The 20646-nt window shown below is 46.9% G+C and overlaps 1 protein-coding gene across 2 annotated transcripts in view; it reads right to left on the bottom strand.

Moving 5' to 3' along the window:
- Positions 1–100: 100 nt before the first annotated feature.
- Positions 101–20646, bottom strand: part of CPSF1 (cleavage and polyadenylation specific factor 1) — a 42095-nt gene continuing 21549 nt past the window's right edge. For both annotated transcript variants that reach the window (XM_035125286.2, XM_035125285.2), the window contains 17 exons: positions 12377–12551; positions 12072–12278; positions 10469–10558; positions 10192–10335; positions 9877–10029; positions 9568–9684; positions 9338–9428; positions 7978–8062; positions 7380–7521; positions 5731–5883; positions 4672–4848; positions 4491–4557; positions 4076–4123; positions 3576–3731; positions 2700–2829; positions 1964–2102; positions 101–347 (listed from right to left, as the gene is read on the bottom strand). In XM_035125286.2, coding sequence (XP_034981177.1) covers positions 300–347; positions 1964–2102; positions 2700–2829; positions 3576–3731; positions 4076–4123; positions 4491–4557; positions 4672–4848; positions 5731–5883; positions 7380–7521; positions 7978–8062; positions 9338–9428; positions 9568–9684; positions 9877–10029; positions 10192–10335; positions 10469–10558; positions 12072–12278; positions 12377–12551 — 2122 coding nt within the window. In that variant the 3' untranslated portion in view covers positions 101–299. The remainder of the gene's footprint in view (positions 348–1963; positions 2103–2699; positions 2830–3575; positions 3732–4075; positions 4124–4490; positions 4558–4671; positions 4849–5730; positions 5884–7379; positions 7522–7977; positions 8063–9337; positions 9429–9567; positions 9685–9876; positions 10030–10191; positions 10336–10468; positions 10559–12071; positions 12279–12376; positions 12552–20646) is intronic.

Here is a 20646-nt window from a genome sequence, read left to right as displayed (position 1 = left end):
CAACAGCAGCATTGAGTTGCAGCCAGCCTCTCTGTAACACCCCACCCACACCCACCCCCCGTGCATGGCAAAAGATCTCGCCTGTGCAGCTGCACAAGCTGGTAGCCCAATCACTGCGAGTTCGCAATTTCTTTACAAATCCTTGCCAGTTTTATAAAAACACATAACTGATGAAGAATCCTGTAGCCCAGCCAGGAAGACATTACAAACATTGGGGGTTCCGGGGGGGGGCAGACAGGGAGGCTGGGCCCACCCCCTGCAGCCAAATCCAAGGATCGCAATTGCGGGGAAGGGAATCCTTAGAAATGAGCTGTGACGCGATCGATCTCCAGCAAATCTTCCAGGATCTGTAGACGGAAGGGGGAAAGAGGGTCATTAGGAATTGCCCAGGGGGGAGATTTCTCCCTTGCAAGGAACTCCCCTTGAAAGGGGGTCTTCTGTTGTGGTCTAGATCCCTTAGCCCAGTGGTTTCCAATTAGGGGTCTGGGGACCCCTGGGGGTCCGTGGCACTACCCCTTGCCAGGGACTCACTTATCTTGTTAATTGCACAGTGAAAGACACAATAGTGATCCACGGATCACCCAGCCTCTGCTCTTGACTAGTACTTGCTTGCTGGAAGGGAAAAAACTGGGAAATAGTTGCTGGATGGCAAGGGAGCTGGGATTGGGCACAATCCTCTGACACAGTTTCTTAGGGCTCTTGCAACTGGAGGGGTGGGGGGAGAGAGAGAAACAGAGTGAATACAAATGGGTTCTCCACGGGGCAGGTTCACATGCTTATCTATTTTTATTTAATGTAAGTGATCCCTTCCCCTCGTTCCTTACTTTTTAACTGGGAAAAAAACTTCTAATTGCTTTCAACAACTATCCCACTGCTTGTAGTTGGGTTTTCAGTGAATCTTGCCTGATGAGTTTGTGGGTTCATGGTTCATCTTGGAAGTCCAACAGGGGAAATAGCTCAGCAAATGGCCACTAGGATTAGCACAACAGCTCGCCTTCTGATATAGTTTACTGTTAGAGCTGGGCGATACTTTGTTTTCAGCATTGTGATCTATCAGCAGCTACATACCATTATATGGCGATATATCACAATGACTGGAATTTATCTCTGCTGCTGCTGCTTCCAAGATTCATGGCCCAGCCCTACACGGGGAGCGGATCCTGATGCCTCTCAGGCTCAAGGGCGAGCCGAGGAGTATTGAGGCTTTGCAGAACTGCTCAGCTGGGGGGTTGGAAGAGGCCTCCCGTTCTCCAGCGGAATAGCTCCAATGCCTCAGAAGGCAGCCTGCCCCCCAGCTGAAGGAGCCCAGTGCTTCTCTGGTTTGCATACGAGCAGGAGACGCATTGGGGCTCCCTATAGCTGGAGGGAGGGGCACTTTAATGGAGCCCCACACCGCTGGCGGCTCGCACAAGCCAGCAGCAAGCTGGGGGCTCCATTAACTGCTCAACCCAGGGGAGTGGGAACCGCTCACCCCTCAGTAAAGCAGTTTCACGGAGCCCCCACCCTGTTGCCATCTTGCTTTGCACTGGCAACCACCATGGAGTTATAAAAAAATTTCAAAAGTAGGGGGTCTGTGGCTTGGCTTTTTCAAAATAGGGGGTTCTCAGTCATTAGCTAATTGGGAGCCACTGCCTTAGCCAACCCTGACAGGCCACAGGGGCCACCTGGGGGTGGAAGGAGCCCAAGCATTACAATCATAATAGCTACAAATCCAGCTGGGCACAAGTGATTTATGCTCCTGATAGAAACTAAAGGCTTCCCTCCCTTATTTCTTGCAAAGGCTGATCTCAAGGCCACTTGGGGGGAGCTGCCTCCCAAGCAGCTTTGCAAGGAAATCCCTCGAGACAGAGGCTGGCTTTCTCACAGTGCAGCAGGGCTATTTGCGTCCCTCGTCTGCTCTGGAGCTGGAGGCCAGCGGAGGTGACCCTTGCCTTCCTGGCTCTGCCCCCCTCCCCCCACTCACAATGTCCGGTGTGGTGCCGATTTTCTTGGCCAGCTCGCTGCGCTCCATGGTGCTCAGGTAAAGGTAGCGGTTGAGCAGCTCCCCGTCCAAGACGTTGCGCACTGCGTTCTGCAAGATGCGCCGGTCCATGTGCAGCATCCTAAGGCGGGCCAGGGGGGGACGTGGTGAGAGGAGTGCTGGGGTCCCTGCCTCATTCAATTGCTCCCGCTGCTGCCAGGCTCCTGCTCCAGTAGGCAGCATGCCCCCTGGTCAGAAATGGGGATGGCGTTTGCAGTCCTTTAACATCCAGTGTCGGCTACTCTGGCTCACCTTATGTGACCCGTAACCCAGGGGGTAAACTTGGCAGCTGGAGCAATTTGGGCAGCCAGCCTGCTTATCCCACATGTGGACAGACAAGGTCTTCTACTCCTCAGCCCAGTCACCCATCGGCTCTGAAACAGTCTTGCGCTCTCCCTGCGAGGCCTATATCCCCTCAGTCCTACCATGGGCAGATTCTGCTTGCAGGAAATGGTGTGGAAGGCACAGGTGCCATCATGGCCCATGGCGCTCTGCAGACGGCAGTATGTGCAGAAGGGGATTGCCGAGCCAGACTCGCCTCCCACCAAACATGGGCACATCACTGAGACTGTGCGTGGCTCTTTCTTCCCCTCCAACAGCGCTGCTCCTCAAGGGCACACAGAGGGGGTCAAGCAGGGGCAGGGGGACTTGAAGAGGCAGGGCCCCAGGAACAAGCTACCTGAAGGCACGCGGGTTGAGGCCGGCATGGTGTGGCAGCATCGTGGTCAGGGCATTCTGCAGCATCAGCAAGCGCCGGTAGGTCTTCTCTTGCATGGGCAGCAGCAGCCCAATCCCTCCATCAAGCGTGGCTGGAGGGGGGAAGAAACACCACACACCCCCTCAAGCAGGTGCCTTTGGCTCTGAGAGCAGGGGCACATTGAGCCACCTAGATTTCCCCTCTCACATAAGTACATGATGGTTTGCACGTCACGCCAAACTGTGGTTTGTTAGAACACCTCAGCGCAGGAGACTAACCATACTTTCTGTTCTGGCAACAAACCACCATGTGAGGCCATGATTGACTCTCTCTGGCTTCTCAACCTTGGCTTGTTTTAACTACTGGTTGGCATTATTTCTGAAGCCCTCAGCCTCGCTTTTGCTTAAACCATCATTCGGACAGCCCAGCCCAGCCCAGCTGCTTGCTGAGCTACAGAGGAACATGGAGAGAACAGCTGGGGGAGGAAACCAAGCTCTGGAGAAATAAGCCACGGCTGCTTTGTTTGTCTGTGAGATGACTTGTGCCTTGCTGAAGAAACCATGGCTTGGCATTAAGTGCAAATGTAGCCAGCAAAATGTCACAAGCGTAGGTAATTTCAAACTCATTCCTAAGGCATAAAATTGAGCTGACTTCACTCAAATGTAAAGTCCTTTCCTTATTTATATTCAGTTGCCAACACTCAAAAATAGAATTCTGGATTTTACAATTATATCTTCCTAGATTTTAAAATCTTAGAATTTGAAATTCTAAACCTGAAATGCAAGAGGCTCCAGGCTCAGTTCCCTTCACCTCTGGCCAAGATGACTCCCTGGGTGTCTCCTTCAGAGGCCCCCTTACCAAACCAGGTGATGTGCTTGTTCTCCCATGCAATGGATTTCTTGGTGGGCCCCTCCATGGCCCCGCGGCACGGTGTCCTCCAGAAGGCGTTGACGTGGGCTCCAACGTGGAAATCGGCCCTGCGGAGTAGGCGCATCCCCCCAAAGCTTTCCTTTGCTGGAGAGAAGAGGTGGGAGGGAGGGAGACAATGAGCCTTTGCCCACCTGGCACCCTCCAGGTGCTGCTGAACTACAACTCCCATCGGCCCCAGCAGAGGGGTGGCTGTAGGGCACCAGACTGGTGAAGGCGGCTCAGAGGCCATGTGGTATGTGGGACAACGTAGGGCCTTGAGCCGGAGATCCAGGGAAAGCCCACCCGGCCCAAACATCTCTTTCCTTGCCAACAGGAAGCCCCAAGATTCTTGTTCCCCGAGACTAGGAGTCATGTGAGTGATGGGGAAACAGGAAGCAGGGCAGATCCAATCTCCCCAGAGCAAAAAAGAAGACAAACTTTGTTCTCACCTTCTGGCAGATACATGTAAACAAGGAGGTTCCGGTCCCTGTCAGACACTGCAAAATAGAGTAAAACAAATCAATGACGTAGCCTGACCATGCCAGAAACACAGCTGCCCCTTGCTTGGGGGCTTCTAAACAGAGATTGGATGGTCATTTTGGCTGTGATTTCTGCATTGCAGAGAACTGGACTAAAAACACCCTTCCAATTGTATAATTCTGTATTTTGGCTTGTTCCAAATGCAGGAAAAAGGGTTTGTGTTGTTCAAAACACAGGTGGGCTTTAGTACACCACCTTGTAACGCCTGGACAGGGGTCCGAGTCTTTCCCTAGCCCCCAACACCAGCATCCTGGGGCAGAGCCAAGGCTGTTGGACTGAACGCTCCTGAAGGGGCTCCCCCAATGCCACTCTCGGTCTGCTCACCGAGAAATCCCAGCTGAGCGTTGTCCACCATGAAGTCCACACTGTAAACTTCCAGGGGTTTGGCGTCCTGGAGGCGAGAGAGAATGAGAAGTCAGCCAAGTGGGGCAGGGCTCAAACAGGCCCATTCTGCCCTGCCCCCCCCACCCTGTCAACCCTCTAGAAAAGGGCCCACGCCCCATACCCTGCTGACGAGGGAGAGAGTCTTGCTCTCCTCCTGGTAGCGGAGCAGCGAGATGCTCTTCATGAGGTCTGCCGCCAGGATGAAGTTCTTGACGCTGATCATCTGGTGGATATAGAGCTGCGTGTCGATGAAGGCCATGCCCGTCAGGTCGTTGTCCTTCAGGCTCCATAGGAAGATCTGTAGCAGGGAGAGAGACCAGGGGGCTCAGCCCAGGCAGGGGGCAAGGGGACAGCAAGGCCCTTCTCTCCACCTCATCTCCCACTCTCACTTCCCATTTATTTGCTTCCTTAATTTGTATACCGCCCTTTGTCCAAGGATCACAGGACAGTTTACAATATAAAAACTCAAAAATGCACAACGCAGTAGCAGACAAAAACACAGATGATGATCACAGGGTCTCCCCATCTTTTCATTGTACCATGTTGCTGATGCCTCAAGTTCTGATTTTCAGCAATTCCATCTCTTAAACCACAGAAAGCTCACCTTGCCAGCCCTGCAGGCCACTTCTGCCTTCTGCACCCTCTAACCACCCCTTTTGATTTGCACTTTTATCTTCATTCTGTAAAGCACACTCTCAAAAACTTTCTGAAAAGCAGTACAGAAAGCTTTTACATAAAAGCAGTAATGGAAGAAGAGGTCTCCTTTCCAGACACCCCCAAGTCTACATTCTACAAAGAGCCCACATCACAGAACCATCTCCCTGCACCCTGGGGGTCACTATCCTGTTTCAACTTGAGGTGCTCAAACTACCTTCAGTAACTTCCCAACTCCACATGCCGACATCATGCACACAAACTCTCGCACACAATATTATGAATTAACTCAACAGGAATAATTGCAGCTCCCTGACTGCATACTCATAACCGCCTACGTAAATCAGAATAATTGAAATCAGAATAACTGTAAAATCAGAAATACTGAAAGGGCGACAGAAGCTTCCACCGCAACTGCAAATGCAGCAGGATGGCTGCGGAGCGTTTAGGAGCAACGGATCCACATTCTACGCTGAATAAGCCCCCCGAGAGCAGCATCCCACCGCCTCTTCCAGGCCCTGCTCACCTTCTGGCCAATAGCCGATACCAGGTAGCCGTTGCAGTGGCAGAGAGCAGTAACAGGCCCCTTCTGCTCCTTCTCGTACAGCACCTTGAATTTGTTCTTGGTGAGGGGCTGCCCAGGCTCTGGAACCACTTCGATGATGTCCATGATCAAGATCTGAGGGCAGGGGAGCAAGGAAGGGAGAGTCATCCTACATAACCGGGGCAGCTCAGCTTTGCATTGCTAAACTAGAAAGACCCCCCCCCCTCCTCTGTTGCAAGCTGGGAGACCGGGGACTTCTTGCAATATACAAAATACTGAAGGAGAACTGCAAAATTGCAACTGTGCTCATCAGTATAAGGTGGCATCACAGCAGGTAAAGCAAGAAATGATTCCAGCGTGATTTGGTGGCACTCTGGGTGAGTGGATTATTACTACAATTTACTTTTTCAATTAGCGGCACAGAGCAGAGCTTTGTCTATTGTTAAGGATAGTCAGTTAGCACAGCCTTTCTAGAATACACACCTTATGTCATAGAACATGAGGCTTTTAATCTCAGGGTTGTGGGTTCAAGCCCCATGTTTGGCAAACTATTCCTGCATTGCAGAGGGTTGGACTACATGACCGTTGTGGTCCCTTCCAACTCTACAATTCTATGACTCTATTCTAGACTAAGGTGTTGTAACTTCCGTTTTTGAGCCTTCAGGTCTTTGCCTCACTTCCCCATGCATCTGCTGTAGAACCCAGAACAAGGCCCTCTTCAGAGCAAAGTGAAAAACCCTGGAGGTACAAACAGGGTTTTCTAGCCCCGGTTCATAAGTCTGCAGTGTGATGCAGCAGCAGAAAAGCTAATACTATTCTAAGCTGCATCAACAGAAGTAATGTCCCGATGAAGGGACATCATAGTTCTGCTCTATTTTGCCTCTACGGCACCTAGAATATTGTGTCCAGTTCTGGGCACTGCGATTTAAGAAGGATGTTGACAAGCTAGAACATGTGCAGAGGGCAGCCAAGATGATCAAGGATCTAGAAGCCAAGCCTGATGAGGAACAGTTGAAGGAGCTGGGTATAATTATTCTGGAAAAGGAGATACGATAGCCATCTTCAAATATCTCAAGGGCTGTCACATGGAAGAAGGGGCAAGCTTGTTTTCTCCTGCTCTGGAGGGTAAGACTTGAACCAATGGATTCAAGTTACAAGAAAGATTCCGACTAAACACCAGGAAGAACTTTCTGATGGCAAGAGCTGTCTGATAGTGGAATGGTCTCCCTTGGGAGGTTGTGGACTCTCCTTCCTTGGAGGTTTTTAAGCAGAGGTTGGATGTTCATCTGTCATGGATGCTTTAGCTGAGATTCCTGCATTGCAAGGGGGTTGGACTAGATGACCCTCGGGGTCCCTTCCAACCCTACAATTCTGTGATTGTGTTCCTTGAATCCTGATGCCAGCACTCATGCTGGATCCTCCTGCCCCCAAATTGGGAGAGGCTGCCAGCAAAACACGCAGTTCACCAGGTGGATGAATGAGTCTAACGTGTCCAAACTGGGGAAATCTGGACCCAGGACTGGGCCTGTGAAGACAGCAGGCAGGAAATGTAGGAGAAGGATGGGTGGAAGGGTGCAGAAGCCCCCAGCTGTGTTGCCTCTTGTTCAAGCGCCCAGCGTTGTCCGACTCACCCGGCCCCTGCAGGTCACCTCCTCGCCCTGCATGAGGCAAGTCCCCACGGCGATGTAGCCCTTCAGGCCCGAGACGGTCTCCTCGCTCTTGAGAGACACCGTCTTCATGCAGGTCACGTGCTCCCACTCCTCCAGGTCGATCCTGCAGTTTGAAAAAGGGCAGGAGAGGATGGAGGGGGAGCCAGGCCAAGCTGCTTTCTGGGTGCCCCAAGAGAAGGCAGCCTCTTTCCCTTCCCCAAGACTGAATGAAGCACCCTTAGCTGGGGGCATTGTGTTTTTCTCTTCCTTAGTGGGTTATGCAAGCTGCTGTTCTGAATGATGCTTAAGTGGGAGGAGCCCCAAAAACCTTGGGGACCACTGAACGAAAGCTTTCCAGCTCTGCTTCCAGGACGCATCTGAATGGCCCTTGAAGGCAAATGGATGCTGGACCAGGTGACCCTTTGCTTTGATCCAGCAGCAACCGCCAGGCTCTCCTGGTATTCCACACCAGGAAGCCAAGGTTGGCACCAGATTCCCCCCCCCCCCGCTGCTGCCTGTGAAGGAGCTTTTTTCTTGAGCTCCTGCCGCCACAAGCCCAAGGGCTGAGCACCCTCCTCACCTGGTATTTGGAATCGTCTCCCAGCTGACCGGAGAGATCAGCTGGATGGAAAAGGCCTCCTGCAGTGGGTGCATGTAGCGGTCATCTGGAGGTGGGGATCAGAGAGAGAGACAAAGGGAGAAATAGGTATGCAGCTGGCATCACCATCATAGAATCATAGAATCCTAGAGTTGGAAGAGACCACAAGGGCCATCGAGTCCAACCCCCTGCCAAGCAGGAAACACCATCAAAGCATTCTTGACATCTGCCTGTCAAGCCTCTGCTTAAAGACCTCCAAAGTAGGAGACTCCACCACACTCCTTGGCAGCAAATTCCACTGCCGAACAGCTCTTACTGTCAGGAAGTTCTTCCTAATGTTTAGGTGGAATCTTCTTTCTTGTAGTTTGAATCCATTGCTCCGTGTCCGCTTCTCTGGAGCAGCAGAAAACAACCTTTCTCCCTCCTCTATATGACATCCTTTTATATATTTGAACATGGCTATCATATCACCCCTTAACCTTCTCTTCTCCAGGCTAAACATACCCAGCTCCCTAAGCCGTTCCTCATAAGGCATCATTTCCAGGCCTTTGACCATTTTGGTTGACCTCCTCTGGACACGTTCCAGCTTGTCAGTATCCTTCTTGAACTGTGGTGCCCAGAACTGGACACAGTACTCCAGGTGAGGTCTGACCAGAGCAGAATACAGTGGTACTATTACTTCCCTAGATCTAGATGCTATACTCCTATTGATGCAGCCCAGAATTGCATTGGCTTTTTTAGCTGCTGCATCACACTGCTGACTCATGTCAAGTCTGTGGTCTACCAAGACTCCTAGGTCCTTTTCACATGTACTGCCCTCAAGCCAGGTGTCTCCCATCCTGTATTTGTGCCTTTCATTTTTTTTTGCCCAAGTGTAGTACCTTACATTTCTCCTTGTTAAAATTCATCTTGTTTGCTTTGGCCCAGTTGTCTAATCTGTTAAGGTCATTTTCAGACCCAGCTGGGGAGAGGAGGGGGGGCACAAGGGGCCATGGGCTCATCACGGAGAGAGCGCCCAAGCTCTCCAGCATCTCCGGTTAAATATCAGGCACCAGGGGATGTGGAAGACCTTTTCGCCACCATGAGACCCTGGAGAGCCACCACCAGCCAGAGAAAGCAAGAGTGAGCGAGATGGAACAAGTCAGATTGCTTTGTTCTGGAGGGCAAACCAAGGGGTCGGGTGGCCCTTTCTGATGGGAGAGAGAGGAGCCCAAGGCCCATCTTCCTCCATCTCCCAACCCAACCTCAAGACCTGCCCAGCACAAGGGGCTGGCTCTTCAAGTCAAAGACCTCTCCTCCGCAGAGAGGAGGAGGCGTTTTCCAACAGCCGCGAGCCACCCACCTCGCTCAATGGTCTCAAATTCCTTCTCCTCCCCCGTCATGCGGGGGATCCTGGTGCAGTGGTTGTTGATGCTGGTGGCCACCGCGTAGACCTGCCGGAGGGAGCAAATTCAGTAAGGCATTTGGGGGTGGGGGTTGAGTCGAGCAGAAGGCCTTGTTGTGTCAGTGGAGGACTCCACTTCCCCACCACCAAGAAGGCCCTGCTGAAGGTCCCGCTCCACACGGCCCTACCTTGGACTCCACGTGGTAGGATACGTAATGGGCGGTGCAGCGCAGTGGGATCTTCCGGACGGGCCACGGTGCGTCGTAGGAAAGGTAGGCAGGCAAGACGCTGATGCGCAGCTCCCCCTGTAGCAGAGGACACAGACAAGGCCTCGTTCTCACCTGCAGATAGATCTGCTTCTCTCTGCAGCAGCAGCAGCTCAGGTGCACAGAGTGAGCTGCCTCAAACGCAGCAAGCAGAAGGCAAATGAAAGAAATAAGGCAGGCATCCCTGGGCAGCCCAGGTCATCCAAGCTTCTGTCGCCAAGCCAGGCCTACCTGCCGGTTGAAGTAGAGGAAGCCCTTGGGGCAGTTGACGTTGTGGAAAGGGGCAAAGGACTCAATGGGGCCGTCTATGGTCATGGGGTGCAGGCGTAGGGCCCCCCGAGACGTTACCAGCAGCCAGTGTGGGGAGGGGCCACAAATGAACACCTGGGAAGAAATGCAAACACAATCAGGACCTGGGGTTGCACATGAGCACAGCCTTCTCCTGCGCCAGGCCAGTAATGCCTGCTCTGGCGGGCAGAGGTTCCGCAAAGCCTCAGGAGCTTTGCCCAACTCCCCAAAGAGAAATGACTCCTCCACAAGACTCACCCCCGAGTAGCCATAGATATCCTCAAAGTAGCGGAATCGGGCAACCCGCCCCCTAGCAGCCCCCGATTCCTCTCCACCCACGCTGTCCGGCTTCTTCTTCGATGGCTTGGGCTTCTTCTCCCGGAAGTTAATGTTATGGGGAACCTGATTGGAAGGGAAAGGGCGTCAAAGGGCAGAAGGAGATCAGTTGGAAAGCCTCCCTTTGAGTGCAGAGGGAAGCCTGCAAGGGAGGCTGCAGCATTCCAGTGGCCTGGGGAGAAGGCCGAGTGGCTCTTACCTTCTTGAACCGCACTTTGAGGTTGGTCTGGCCCAGCTGAGAGCCGTGGTTAAAAGCTTCGTAGATGAGCAGCTCTTGATCCACATGGACCTGTCAACAGGGTGGTGAAATAAAGTGAGCTTCACTCTGGATCCTTCATCACAGACCTTGATCACAGCACCTCTCCCATGGCATTGACTTTCCCCTTAGGGAAAGGAATTTGTAAAAGCCAGACAGCACACACGCTTGCAATTTCCCCCCAGGGAGGGAATGCCACAATCAAGGTGCTGTTGCAGAGAAGGCCCCACTCCCGCTACTCACTACAGGGAGACCAGAGAGCTGAGCCTGAGATGGCGATGCTGAACACTGGATAACCTCACACCGACAAAGGCAGTCCTTTAGGCAACGGCATCCCAGACACCAGTCAGGGCTTTAAAGGTTTAAACCAGCACTTTCAATTATCCCCACTGTAGGCTCAAGCACCAGTAATGCGAGTCTCAACTGATGAAGCAGCTTCCAGGACAGGGCAAGGTAAGCACTATGAATGAGACACTCAGCCCTGCAGGGATTCTGATTGGTTCTCCTCAGTATGAAAGCCCTGAGCGCAAGGTGAGGTGGGGAGGATGGTGTATCAGTGGGTGTCTCCCTCAATTCCTCCCACGAGATCATCAAGAGCGGGGAGGGAGCAGACCCAGTGAGTGAACCTAAGGCTCTCCAGATGTTGTTGGACTCCAGCTCCCACAAACCTCAGCTGCCAGCGTGGCCAAAGATGATGTGAGTGTCCACCCACATCCAGAGGGCCATTGGCTTATAGTTCCCCCGAGTATGATTGCTGGTGGAGAATCATAGAATCGTAGAGTTGGAAGAAACCACAAGGGCCATCCAGTCTAACCCCCTGCCAAGCAGGAAACACCATCAAAGCATTCCTGACATATGCCTGTCAAGCCTCTGCTTAAAGACCTCCAAAGAAGGAGACTCCACCACACTCCTTGGTAGCAAATTCCACTGCCGAACAGCTCTTACTGTCAAGAAGTTCTTCCTAATGTTTAGGTGGAATCTTCTTTCTTGTAGTTTGAATCCATTGCTCCGTGTCCGCTTCTCTGGAGCAGCAGAAAACAACCTTTCACCCTCCTCTATATGACATCCTTTCATGGCTATCATATCACCTTAACATTCTCTTCTCCAGGCTAAACATACCCAGCTCCCTGGGTATGGAATGCGGGCATTGGTCCCGTTATCTCTCAACATGCCAAGTGAGAGACAGCCACATGTGTGTTGAGCACTCAAGGGGTGGGCATCAGAAACAAACCTTGTAACGTGATCGTAACATGATCAGGGAAGAACCCAGAAATTGGCTCTCTCCCCCCCCCCCCCCGCACCAGATGAAAGGCAATTGCACCTACTTACTGTGCAGAAACAATTTGCCCCAGTAACACCATCACTTAAAAGTCTGGGGGCCAAATTTATAGAAGGGCTGGTGTCTTGAGCATCTTCCGTACCTGATTTACTGGGTTTCCTGCTTGGCTGCTTTGCATGTGTATCAAAATATCTACGCGCTTCAAATCGAAGCAAACCGAGACACAGATAACTCTACGCCCAGAGGGCCCCCCTCTTTGGAGCTCACCAGCAGGTACGGCCGGCTCTGCCGATTCCCCAGGGCCACCAGCAGCACCTCCTTGACCAGCGGCATCTCGGTCTGACGGACCACCTCCTCCTTCTTGGCCTCGCCCTGGCTGGCAGGCTGCCCGAAGGAACTGTCCACCAGCACCCTCTGCCCCATGGGGAAATTCTTCACCAGGAAGACCAGGCGCCATTCGGGCAGCTGGTAGATCTACACGAGAGAGAAAGGCAGAGAAAGTAGCAGGGAGCAACAGGGACCCAGCTGAGAGCTGCTCCCTCCCGCTGCCCTGGGCGCTGCAGGGGCCTCACCTCCATGGCCCCGTTCTCCCGGACCAGCACACACCAGTGAGTGGGCTCTGCCTTGTACTGGTGAGGATCCTTGTCAGCCGAGGGCAGGCTGCAGCGACGCGGCTCCTCCTTGGTGGGGCTAAACAAGGTGCCGGATTCACCATAGAGCATTTCTTCCTCATCGTCTATTGTGTTGCTGTACAGGGGAGAAGAGAGGAGGAGGAGGAAGGCAGTTATTTTTAAGACACCTGGGCAGCTGTTGCAAAGCTTGATCCAAGAACAGGCCCACTCACAGCAGGATTACAGTGGAGTCCCAGACGGGGCATCACTACAGGGTTGAACAACACTGAGGGCCAAAGAAACTGAGGGCCGGCTGAGAATTTCTCCTGCTACTATCATAGAATCATAGAGTTGGAAGAGACCACAAGGGCCATCTAGTCCAACCCCCTGCCAAGCAGGAAACACCATCAAAGCATTTTTGACATATGCCTGTCACGCCTCTGCTTAAAGACCTCCAAAGAAGGAGACTCCACCACACTCCTTGGTAGCAAATCCCACTGCCGAACAGCTCTTACTGTCAGGAAGTTCTTCCTAATGTTTAGGTGGAATCTTCTTTCTTGAAGTTTGAATCCATTGCTCCGTGTCCGCTTCTCTGGAGCAGCAGAAAACAATCTTTCTCCCTCCTCCATATGACATCCTTTCATATATTTGAACATGGCTATCATATCACCCCTTAACCTCTCCTCACAAGTAGGTCTTTTATTCTTTACCCAGAATCTACACGTGGTGCTTTGAATCCTCCCACCTCCTCACTGAGCACACCTGCCCCCAATCACCTGAAAGAACGGGTGTGACAAGGCAGGCTGTAGCTCGCACCATGAGAGAGGAGGAAGGCAAACAAACCAGCCAATCCAATCCCTACTTCCTGTTAAGTTGGCATTTCTCAAACTTGGGTCTCCAGCTGTTGTTGGACTACAACTCCCATCATACTTGACCACTGGGTCCTACAAATTTGAGAACCTCTTTGTTAAGTGAACCACCATGACCAAGTGGATATATTTATTTTCCTCTTGCTGTCTCTACCAGACAGTCCTTGAACCTGGATGAAGTGGTCCAACCTACTCCCAATCCTAGGTAAGATATGGGCTGCAGCCTAACTTATCTTCTAGCATGACTTATATACAGTGGTACCTCTACTTACGGATTTAATGCGTTCCGAACGCACATTTGTAAGTAGAAAAAATTTGTAAGTCAAATCCCATAGGAATGCATTGGGAGAAAAAATTCGTAAGTCAAATCCCATAGGAATGCATTGGGAGAAAAAATTCGTAAGTCGAAGCAACCCTATCTAAAAATTCGTAAGTAGAAAAAATCCTATCCAAACTGCATCCAAGCTCCATTCGTAAGTAGAAACATTCGTAAGTAGAGGTACCACTGTACAACATTTTCTTTTTCTTTTTTTTTAAATTTAATATACTTTATTAAGATTTAAAATTAAAATACAGTCCACACATACTCAAAAATCGCAATCATACCAAACAAAATCAATTATACAAAGTCATATAAGTCATACCATACAGATCATACGAAACCATAAAGATTGTGATATACAAAATCATATAGATTGTGTAGTGATAAGAGGGGGAGAAAAAGAAAAAGAAAAAAGAGGGGGGATAAGGGCAGGGAGTGAAGTAGGAAGAAGAGAAGAGAAGAAAGGAGGAAAGAGCAGAGGTAGAGAAAAGAAAGGCAGATAAAAGGGAATTAGGGGAGAAAAAGAAGAGAGAGAGAGAAAGAAGAAACATACATTTATTTCAACAATCTCATCCAAAACAATCAATAAGAATATCATCTAAATTCCTTAATAATCTCAATCTAATACCCTTATTTCTCCCACTGAAGACTTCCACTTACCCCTATTCTCAGATTTCTCTAGATATTATTTCCTATTACTGCATTCCCCAATAAAAATAATTCAGTACGCATGTCCAATATCATTTTCTTAACATATCACGTCAATAACGTTTAAATTATAAAGTAAAATAAAATAAGATAATAAATCTCTCCTTCCCCTCAACACCATATGTTTTGTTTTCCTTTAACTCAATACGGGGTACTAGAAGTAGACCCAAGACTTTATCATTGGGCACTGTCCCCTCATGTATTCCCCAAACTTATCCCAGTTTTGTTGAAATTTTTTTTTTGAATATCCTCTAATTAAATTAGTCAAATTGTCTAAATCCAAATAACTTAATAATTTCTCCTGCCATTCCGTTATGCTGGGTGTTTCTTTCTGCTTCCAATAGGATGCGATCAGAGTTCTCGCCGCTGCTGTTGCGTATAAGAACAATGTCTCATCCTGTGGTTTGATTGTGCTATCTGTAATCCCCAGCAGAAAGGATTCAGGACTTTTCTTTATGTTATATCTAAATATTTTTTTCATTTCTTCAAAGACTTGATTCCAGAATTTTTTAATTCCTTCAAAGTGCCACCATGCATGTATGTACGTCCCCGTTTCCCCCCTGCATTTCCAACATAGATTATCTCTGGTCTTGTACATCTTGTGGATTTTAACAGGGGTTAAGTGCCACCTATAGAACATTTTGACCATGTTCTCTCTGACTCCCTCTGAGGCTGTAAATTTCCACGTTGTTTTCCATAAGCGTTCCCATTGATCAACTTGTATGTTTTTTCCTATGTCAATGGCCCATTTTGTCATTGTCTCCTTACCCAATTCATCTTTGGTTTCCCATTCTAACAGCACATTATACATCTTTGAAATAATTTTGATTTCTGGTTGTACTAAATTTTTTTCCAATAAAGAAGGTTCTACCAAAAAGCCTAATTTTTGTTTGTGTTCTTTAAATTTACTATGAATTTGGTGATATTGATACCATCCATTTAATTGGTGTTTTATTTCCCCGTAGTCCTTAAGTTTGATTTCTCCTTCTCTGTCCTCTAATAAGTCCCTATAGCTCCCCCGGTTTTCCCCTGAATTTAATTTTTTGACTGTGATTATTTCTATTGGTGATGCCCACCTGGGGGTTTTAGGCTCCAACAATCTTTTATATTTAGTCCAGATTTTTAAAAGAGATCTTTTAATTACATGATTGTTGAAGTCCTTATGTACTCTGACCTTATCTTCCACCAGGTAGGCATGCCATCCAAATTTATTCCCCACCCCTTCCAAATCCAGTAATTTATTATTTTCCAATTTAATCCAATCTTTCAACCACACAAAACCTGCCGCATCATGATAGAGATTGAGATCGGGCAATGCCAGGCCTCCTCTTCCTTTAGTATCAATCAAGAGTTTATACTTTATTCTAGCGGGTTTGTGTTTCCATATAAATTTCATCAGATCTTTCTTCCATTGTTGGAAAATATTGTTTCCTGTACCTAAAATCGGGATCATCTGAAACAAAAAAATCATTTTAGGGAGTATGTTCATTTTTACGGCCGCGATTCTACCAAGCAGTGACAAATTTAATCGTTCCCAATTTTCCAGATCCTTTTTATTTCTTTCCAAATTCTACAATAATTATCCTTTATTAAATTGTTTGTGTTGTTAGTTATCCAAATCCCAAGATATTTTGCTTTTTCCACCACCTTTAGCCCCACTTTCCCTTCTAATTGAAAAATCTCCTGTTTTGTTAAGTTTTTGGTTAACATATTTGTCTTATTGATATTTAATTTGAAACCCGATAGTTTCCCATAATCATTTATTACTTTCAAAACATGGGGGATGCTTTCTGTCGGTTCCTCAATTGTAATGATGATATCATCTGCGAATGCTTTTGTTTTATAGACATTTTCTCCAATTTTAATTCCTTTGACTTCCTCCTCTTTTCTTAAGTTTTCCAATAAAAACTCAAGACTCAATATAAACAAAAGTGGAGATAGAGGGCAGCCTTGCCTGGTACCTCTTTGGATGTTTATCTCTCCCGAAATTTCATTATTTATTATTAGTTTAGCTGTTTGGGTCTTGTAGATTGCCCCTATTCCGTTGTTCATTTTTTCTCCAAATCCGAGGAAGTTCACACATTTTTTCATAAACACCCACGATACTCTGTCGAAGGCCTTTTCGGCGTCCAACAGTAAAAATGCAGCTTTTTTATCGATTTTTACACTAAGATATTCCAATAGATTAATAACATTTCTTAAATTTTCATGCATATATCTTTTTGGTAGAAAGCCCGACTGATCTTTATTTATTACTTTCCCTAATTCCTGTTTCATTCTGTTAGCCAATAGGTTCGCAAATATTTTATAATCATTATTAAGTAAGGAGATCGGTCTAAAATTTTTAATTTGGGTGTTATCTGTTCCTTGCTTAGGTATTACCGCTATATAAGCCTCTTCCCATGTTTTGGGGATTTCACCATAATCAATGATTTTGTTCATCAGTATCCTCATAGGATCTAACAAAAATTTTTCGAACTTTTTATAATAAAGAGCTGAGAGCCCATCTGTCCCCGGTGATTTTCCTATTTTTGCTGTTCGAATTACCTTTTGTACTTCCAGAGATGAAAAGGGTTCATTCAATACATTTAGTCTTTCTTTGTCTAATTTTTTTAAATTGGAGTCCTGTAAGTATCTTTCTATTTCTCCTTCGTCTACCTCCTCTTCCTTATATAATTTTGTGTAGAATTGGACAAAAGAATCCCTGATTTCCTTGGGTTCTGTTATAACCTTCCCTTCCTGTGTTAATTTGTCTATCACTCTTTCTTTCTGTTTTTTCTTCAATTGCCATGCTAAATATCGGCCTGCCTTATTTGAGAATTCAAAACTTCTTTGTTTTAAAAATCTTATTTTATTCTCAATTTCCTTATCTAATAATTTAGAAATTTGGTCTTTCAATAGTTTTATAGCTCTATTTATTTCCTCCTTCTTTTGTATCTTGGCCTTCCCTAATTCTGCTTCCTTCTTTGCTATTTCTTTTAGCAAGGTGTCTAGTTTTTTCTCTTTTTCTTTTCTTTTCCAGCTACCTTGGCTGACAAAGAAACCCCTGATCACCGCCTTTCCTGCATCCCACACTACATTTACTGATGTCCCTCGATTTAAGTTTTCCTCAAAGTACTCTTTTAACACCTTTTCCGCCTTTTTTATTATATCTTCATCTTCTAATAAGGATTCATTTAATCTCCACCGTCTGGTTATCCGGTCGTTCCCTTTTAATTCCATTAAAATTGGGTTATGGTCCGACAAACATTTAGGCAGAATTTCGATTTTTTTACATCTCATTGCTAATTCTCTAGAAATCCAGATTAAATCAATTCTACTTTCAGTGTCGTTTGGGTGGGAATAGTATGTATATTGTTTCTCAAGGGGGTGTTTATATCTCCACATGTCTCGTAAATCCAATTTTTCAATCATGTTAAAAAAAGTTTGGGGTAACTTCCCTTCTTTTTTCCCTACACCTTTACTCAGTTTATCCATCTCTGGGGAGACCACCCCCATTGAAATCTCCAAGTAGAATGATTTTTTGGTCTATAAAATCCAATAGTATTTCTTCTAATTTTTGATAGAATTCTGTTTTATTTTCATTAGGTGCGTAGAGTCCCACCACTATTATCTTTTCTGCTTTCCCTTGGATTTTCACCATGATAATTCTTCCTTCAGTATCTTTATAAATTTGTTCCGGGTTCAATTTCGCGTTCACATATAATACGACCCCTCTTTTTTTAACTGCATCCGAAGATATAAACTCCTCCCCCAGATTTTTCTTCACTAGTAGTCTGCGGTGTCTTTTGGTGATATGTGTTTCTTGTAAACAAGTTACGTCAGGTTTCCTTTTGCCCAGTAGATGTTCAACTCTATTCCTTTTCGTCTTATTATTAAGGCCATTGACATTCCATGTAATAAATCTTAAATCCATTTTTGAGCTGATAAAATCTTTATTCTATCTTTATTAAATATCCTCGTTTGGGAGTAAGAGAGAATTTTAAATTGACGGGCAAAACAACGAAGAGCGAGAGAGAGAGAGTTGGCTTACGGGAGCAGATCAGTAAAGAGGAAGAAAAAAGAAAAGAAAAAAAAATTAGAAAGAATAAAAAAAGGAAAAATATCAAAAATGGTCACAAATTTCTGCATACAATTATAGTGATTTCTTACTATACTAGAGTTAGATGTATCTTAAACAGAGTAGGTATCTTCCTTATTTATCATTTATTAAATTTCCTTATTCTTCTTCGCTTTCTGAACTATGTTTATCCCCTTTAGCTTCTTTCTTGTCTCCCGGTTTCCCTCCCCCCCCAGAAACTTTTCATATTTCCTCCAGAATTTCTCTGCGTCTAGTCCTGTGGTCAACTTTCTTTTGATTTGCTTGTAGGTGAAGGTAATTCCTTCAGGGAATTCCCATTTAAAATAGATGTCATTCTTCTTTAATGCCTCAGTCAGGAAGTTGTATTTTGACCTTTTTTTCAATAGTCTTGGTGGTATCTCTCTCATGATTGCTATTTCTCTATCATCTATTTTCAGTTTTTGGGTTTTCTTACGTATCATAATTTTGTCTCTCAATATCCTTGAATTCAGAAAGACTAAGCAGTCACCTGGCCAATTATTCGCACGGGCTTGTTTCGATCTCAACCTGAATGCTTTATCCAGGCATATAGAAATGTCCTCCTCCTGCAAGTCCATCCACTGCGCCAGGGCTGTAATGATGACATTCTCTATATTTTCATCTGCTTTTTCCTTCAATCCTCTGAACCTCAGGGTCAAATCATTTTGTTTTAATTCTTGCATCGCAAGAGCATCTAGTAGTGCTTCCTGACTGTCTTTTAATTTTTGTATTTCTTCCCTCATTTTTTCTTGACTTCTCCTATTTTCTCTACCTTCCTCTGCATGCTTTTTAGCCACTTCTTCCTGCTTATTTAACCTTGCTGTTAAGTTCTGGATTTCACTTTCCATTTCTTTATTTTTCTCTTGTAAGTCCATGACATGTTTGTCCAAATTTTCAATCGCTTTGGTATTCTCTTCTGTCTTTTTCCAATTTTCTTCAATTCTATTCCCCATCTTATCCATCTTGTCATTCAATGAGGCCATCTTTTCTGTAAGGTCTGTCTTTAACCCAAGAATCAGTTCCTTTATGTCCAGCGTATCCGAATCCATATTTGATCCTCTTCTTTGGGTACCAGCCGGCGTAATCGCAAGTTGATTCTTGAGTCTTTTATTCTCTCCCATTCTTACGTAATATAGGGTATATCCCCAAAGCTTTAAAGTTCAAAGTTGTAAGAGTCCTTTTTCCTCGACTTCAAAGTGGAAAGAAGTTTATTTTCAACCTTAACATTTGGGGGGGGGGGGGGAAGGCAAGTTCTTACGCTGGTATCATATCTCTACCGCTAAAGTCAAGGGGGAGACTGGATGCAAGTCAGAGAGGGATTAAATCCACTTTCCCATACAGGGCAGGAGTGTGAAGAGTATGGGCTAGTATGGGCTGTCACTAGATGTCGCTCTTTCCTTACTTTTCCTCCCCTTCTCCCAGCCTTTTTCTTATAGTCTGCCACTCTTCACTTTCTTCTTCCTGCTTCTTGTATCACCAACTTCCGTTTCTCAGTGACTCAACAATTTCTCACCGCCATTAATCTCTTTTGCTGCCGATTTCCTGTTGTGGTTACCCCCTTCTGGCAGCCTCCAATGTTCCTCACGGTGGTTCAAAATTTAATTTTCCTTCCCTCCCCTTTTATCAATTCAGTCCTTCTTTTGTAGCCCCCTCTATTAATCTACTCCGTCCAGCACTCTTTCCTCCTCACTTCTTGTCTCCTCTCACCGCCCCTCACTTTGCCTTCTTGTCTCTTTGTATCTCTCTTAGCGTTTCTTTGTAATTCTTTGTAGCAGTTCGTATAGGAGGAACCACCCCTCGCGCTCCCCTGTTATCCCGCTACTCACAGTCTTTGCGTTTGTCACCTCGTCCCTTCCCCAGAAGGTGGGTACATCCAGACCAGGCGTTGCGGGGGGGGGGGGGTCAGTTCCTTCTTTTCTTAGGGCTCTGCAAATATTATAGTCCCATATCGCTTTTTTGACGCAGTTCACAAGTCCTCTAGAGATAGGGGTAAGCTCCGTTTGCAGTCCTCCCCAGTTTCCGCTTGCCAGTCGTTTTGAACTAGTTCAGCAGAGAACTTGGCAGAATAGGTTTCGGTTAAAAAAACTATAGGAATAAAAACTGTACTTCCTCTGCTCTTAGGGTGCTTTTCTTTGCGTTGAAATGCCGTCGCTATTCCGTGCTCCGTCCTGAGGCAGCTTTTAGAGGGGCGGACATTTTCTAAGCGCCGGGGCTTGGCTTCTCTTTCAAGTTT

This window comes from Zootoca vivipara, chromosome 8, assembly GCF_963506605.1.
Source record: "Zootoca vivipara chromosome 8, rZooViv1.1, whole genome shotgun sequence".
NCBI classification, from domain to species: Eukaryota; Metazoa; Chordata; class Lepidosauria; order Squamata; family Lacertidae; genus Zootoca; species Zootoca vivipara.
Note: the sequence above shows the minus strand (reverse complement) of the source record. Positions and strands in the feature narration are given on the sequence as shown.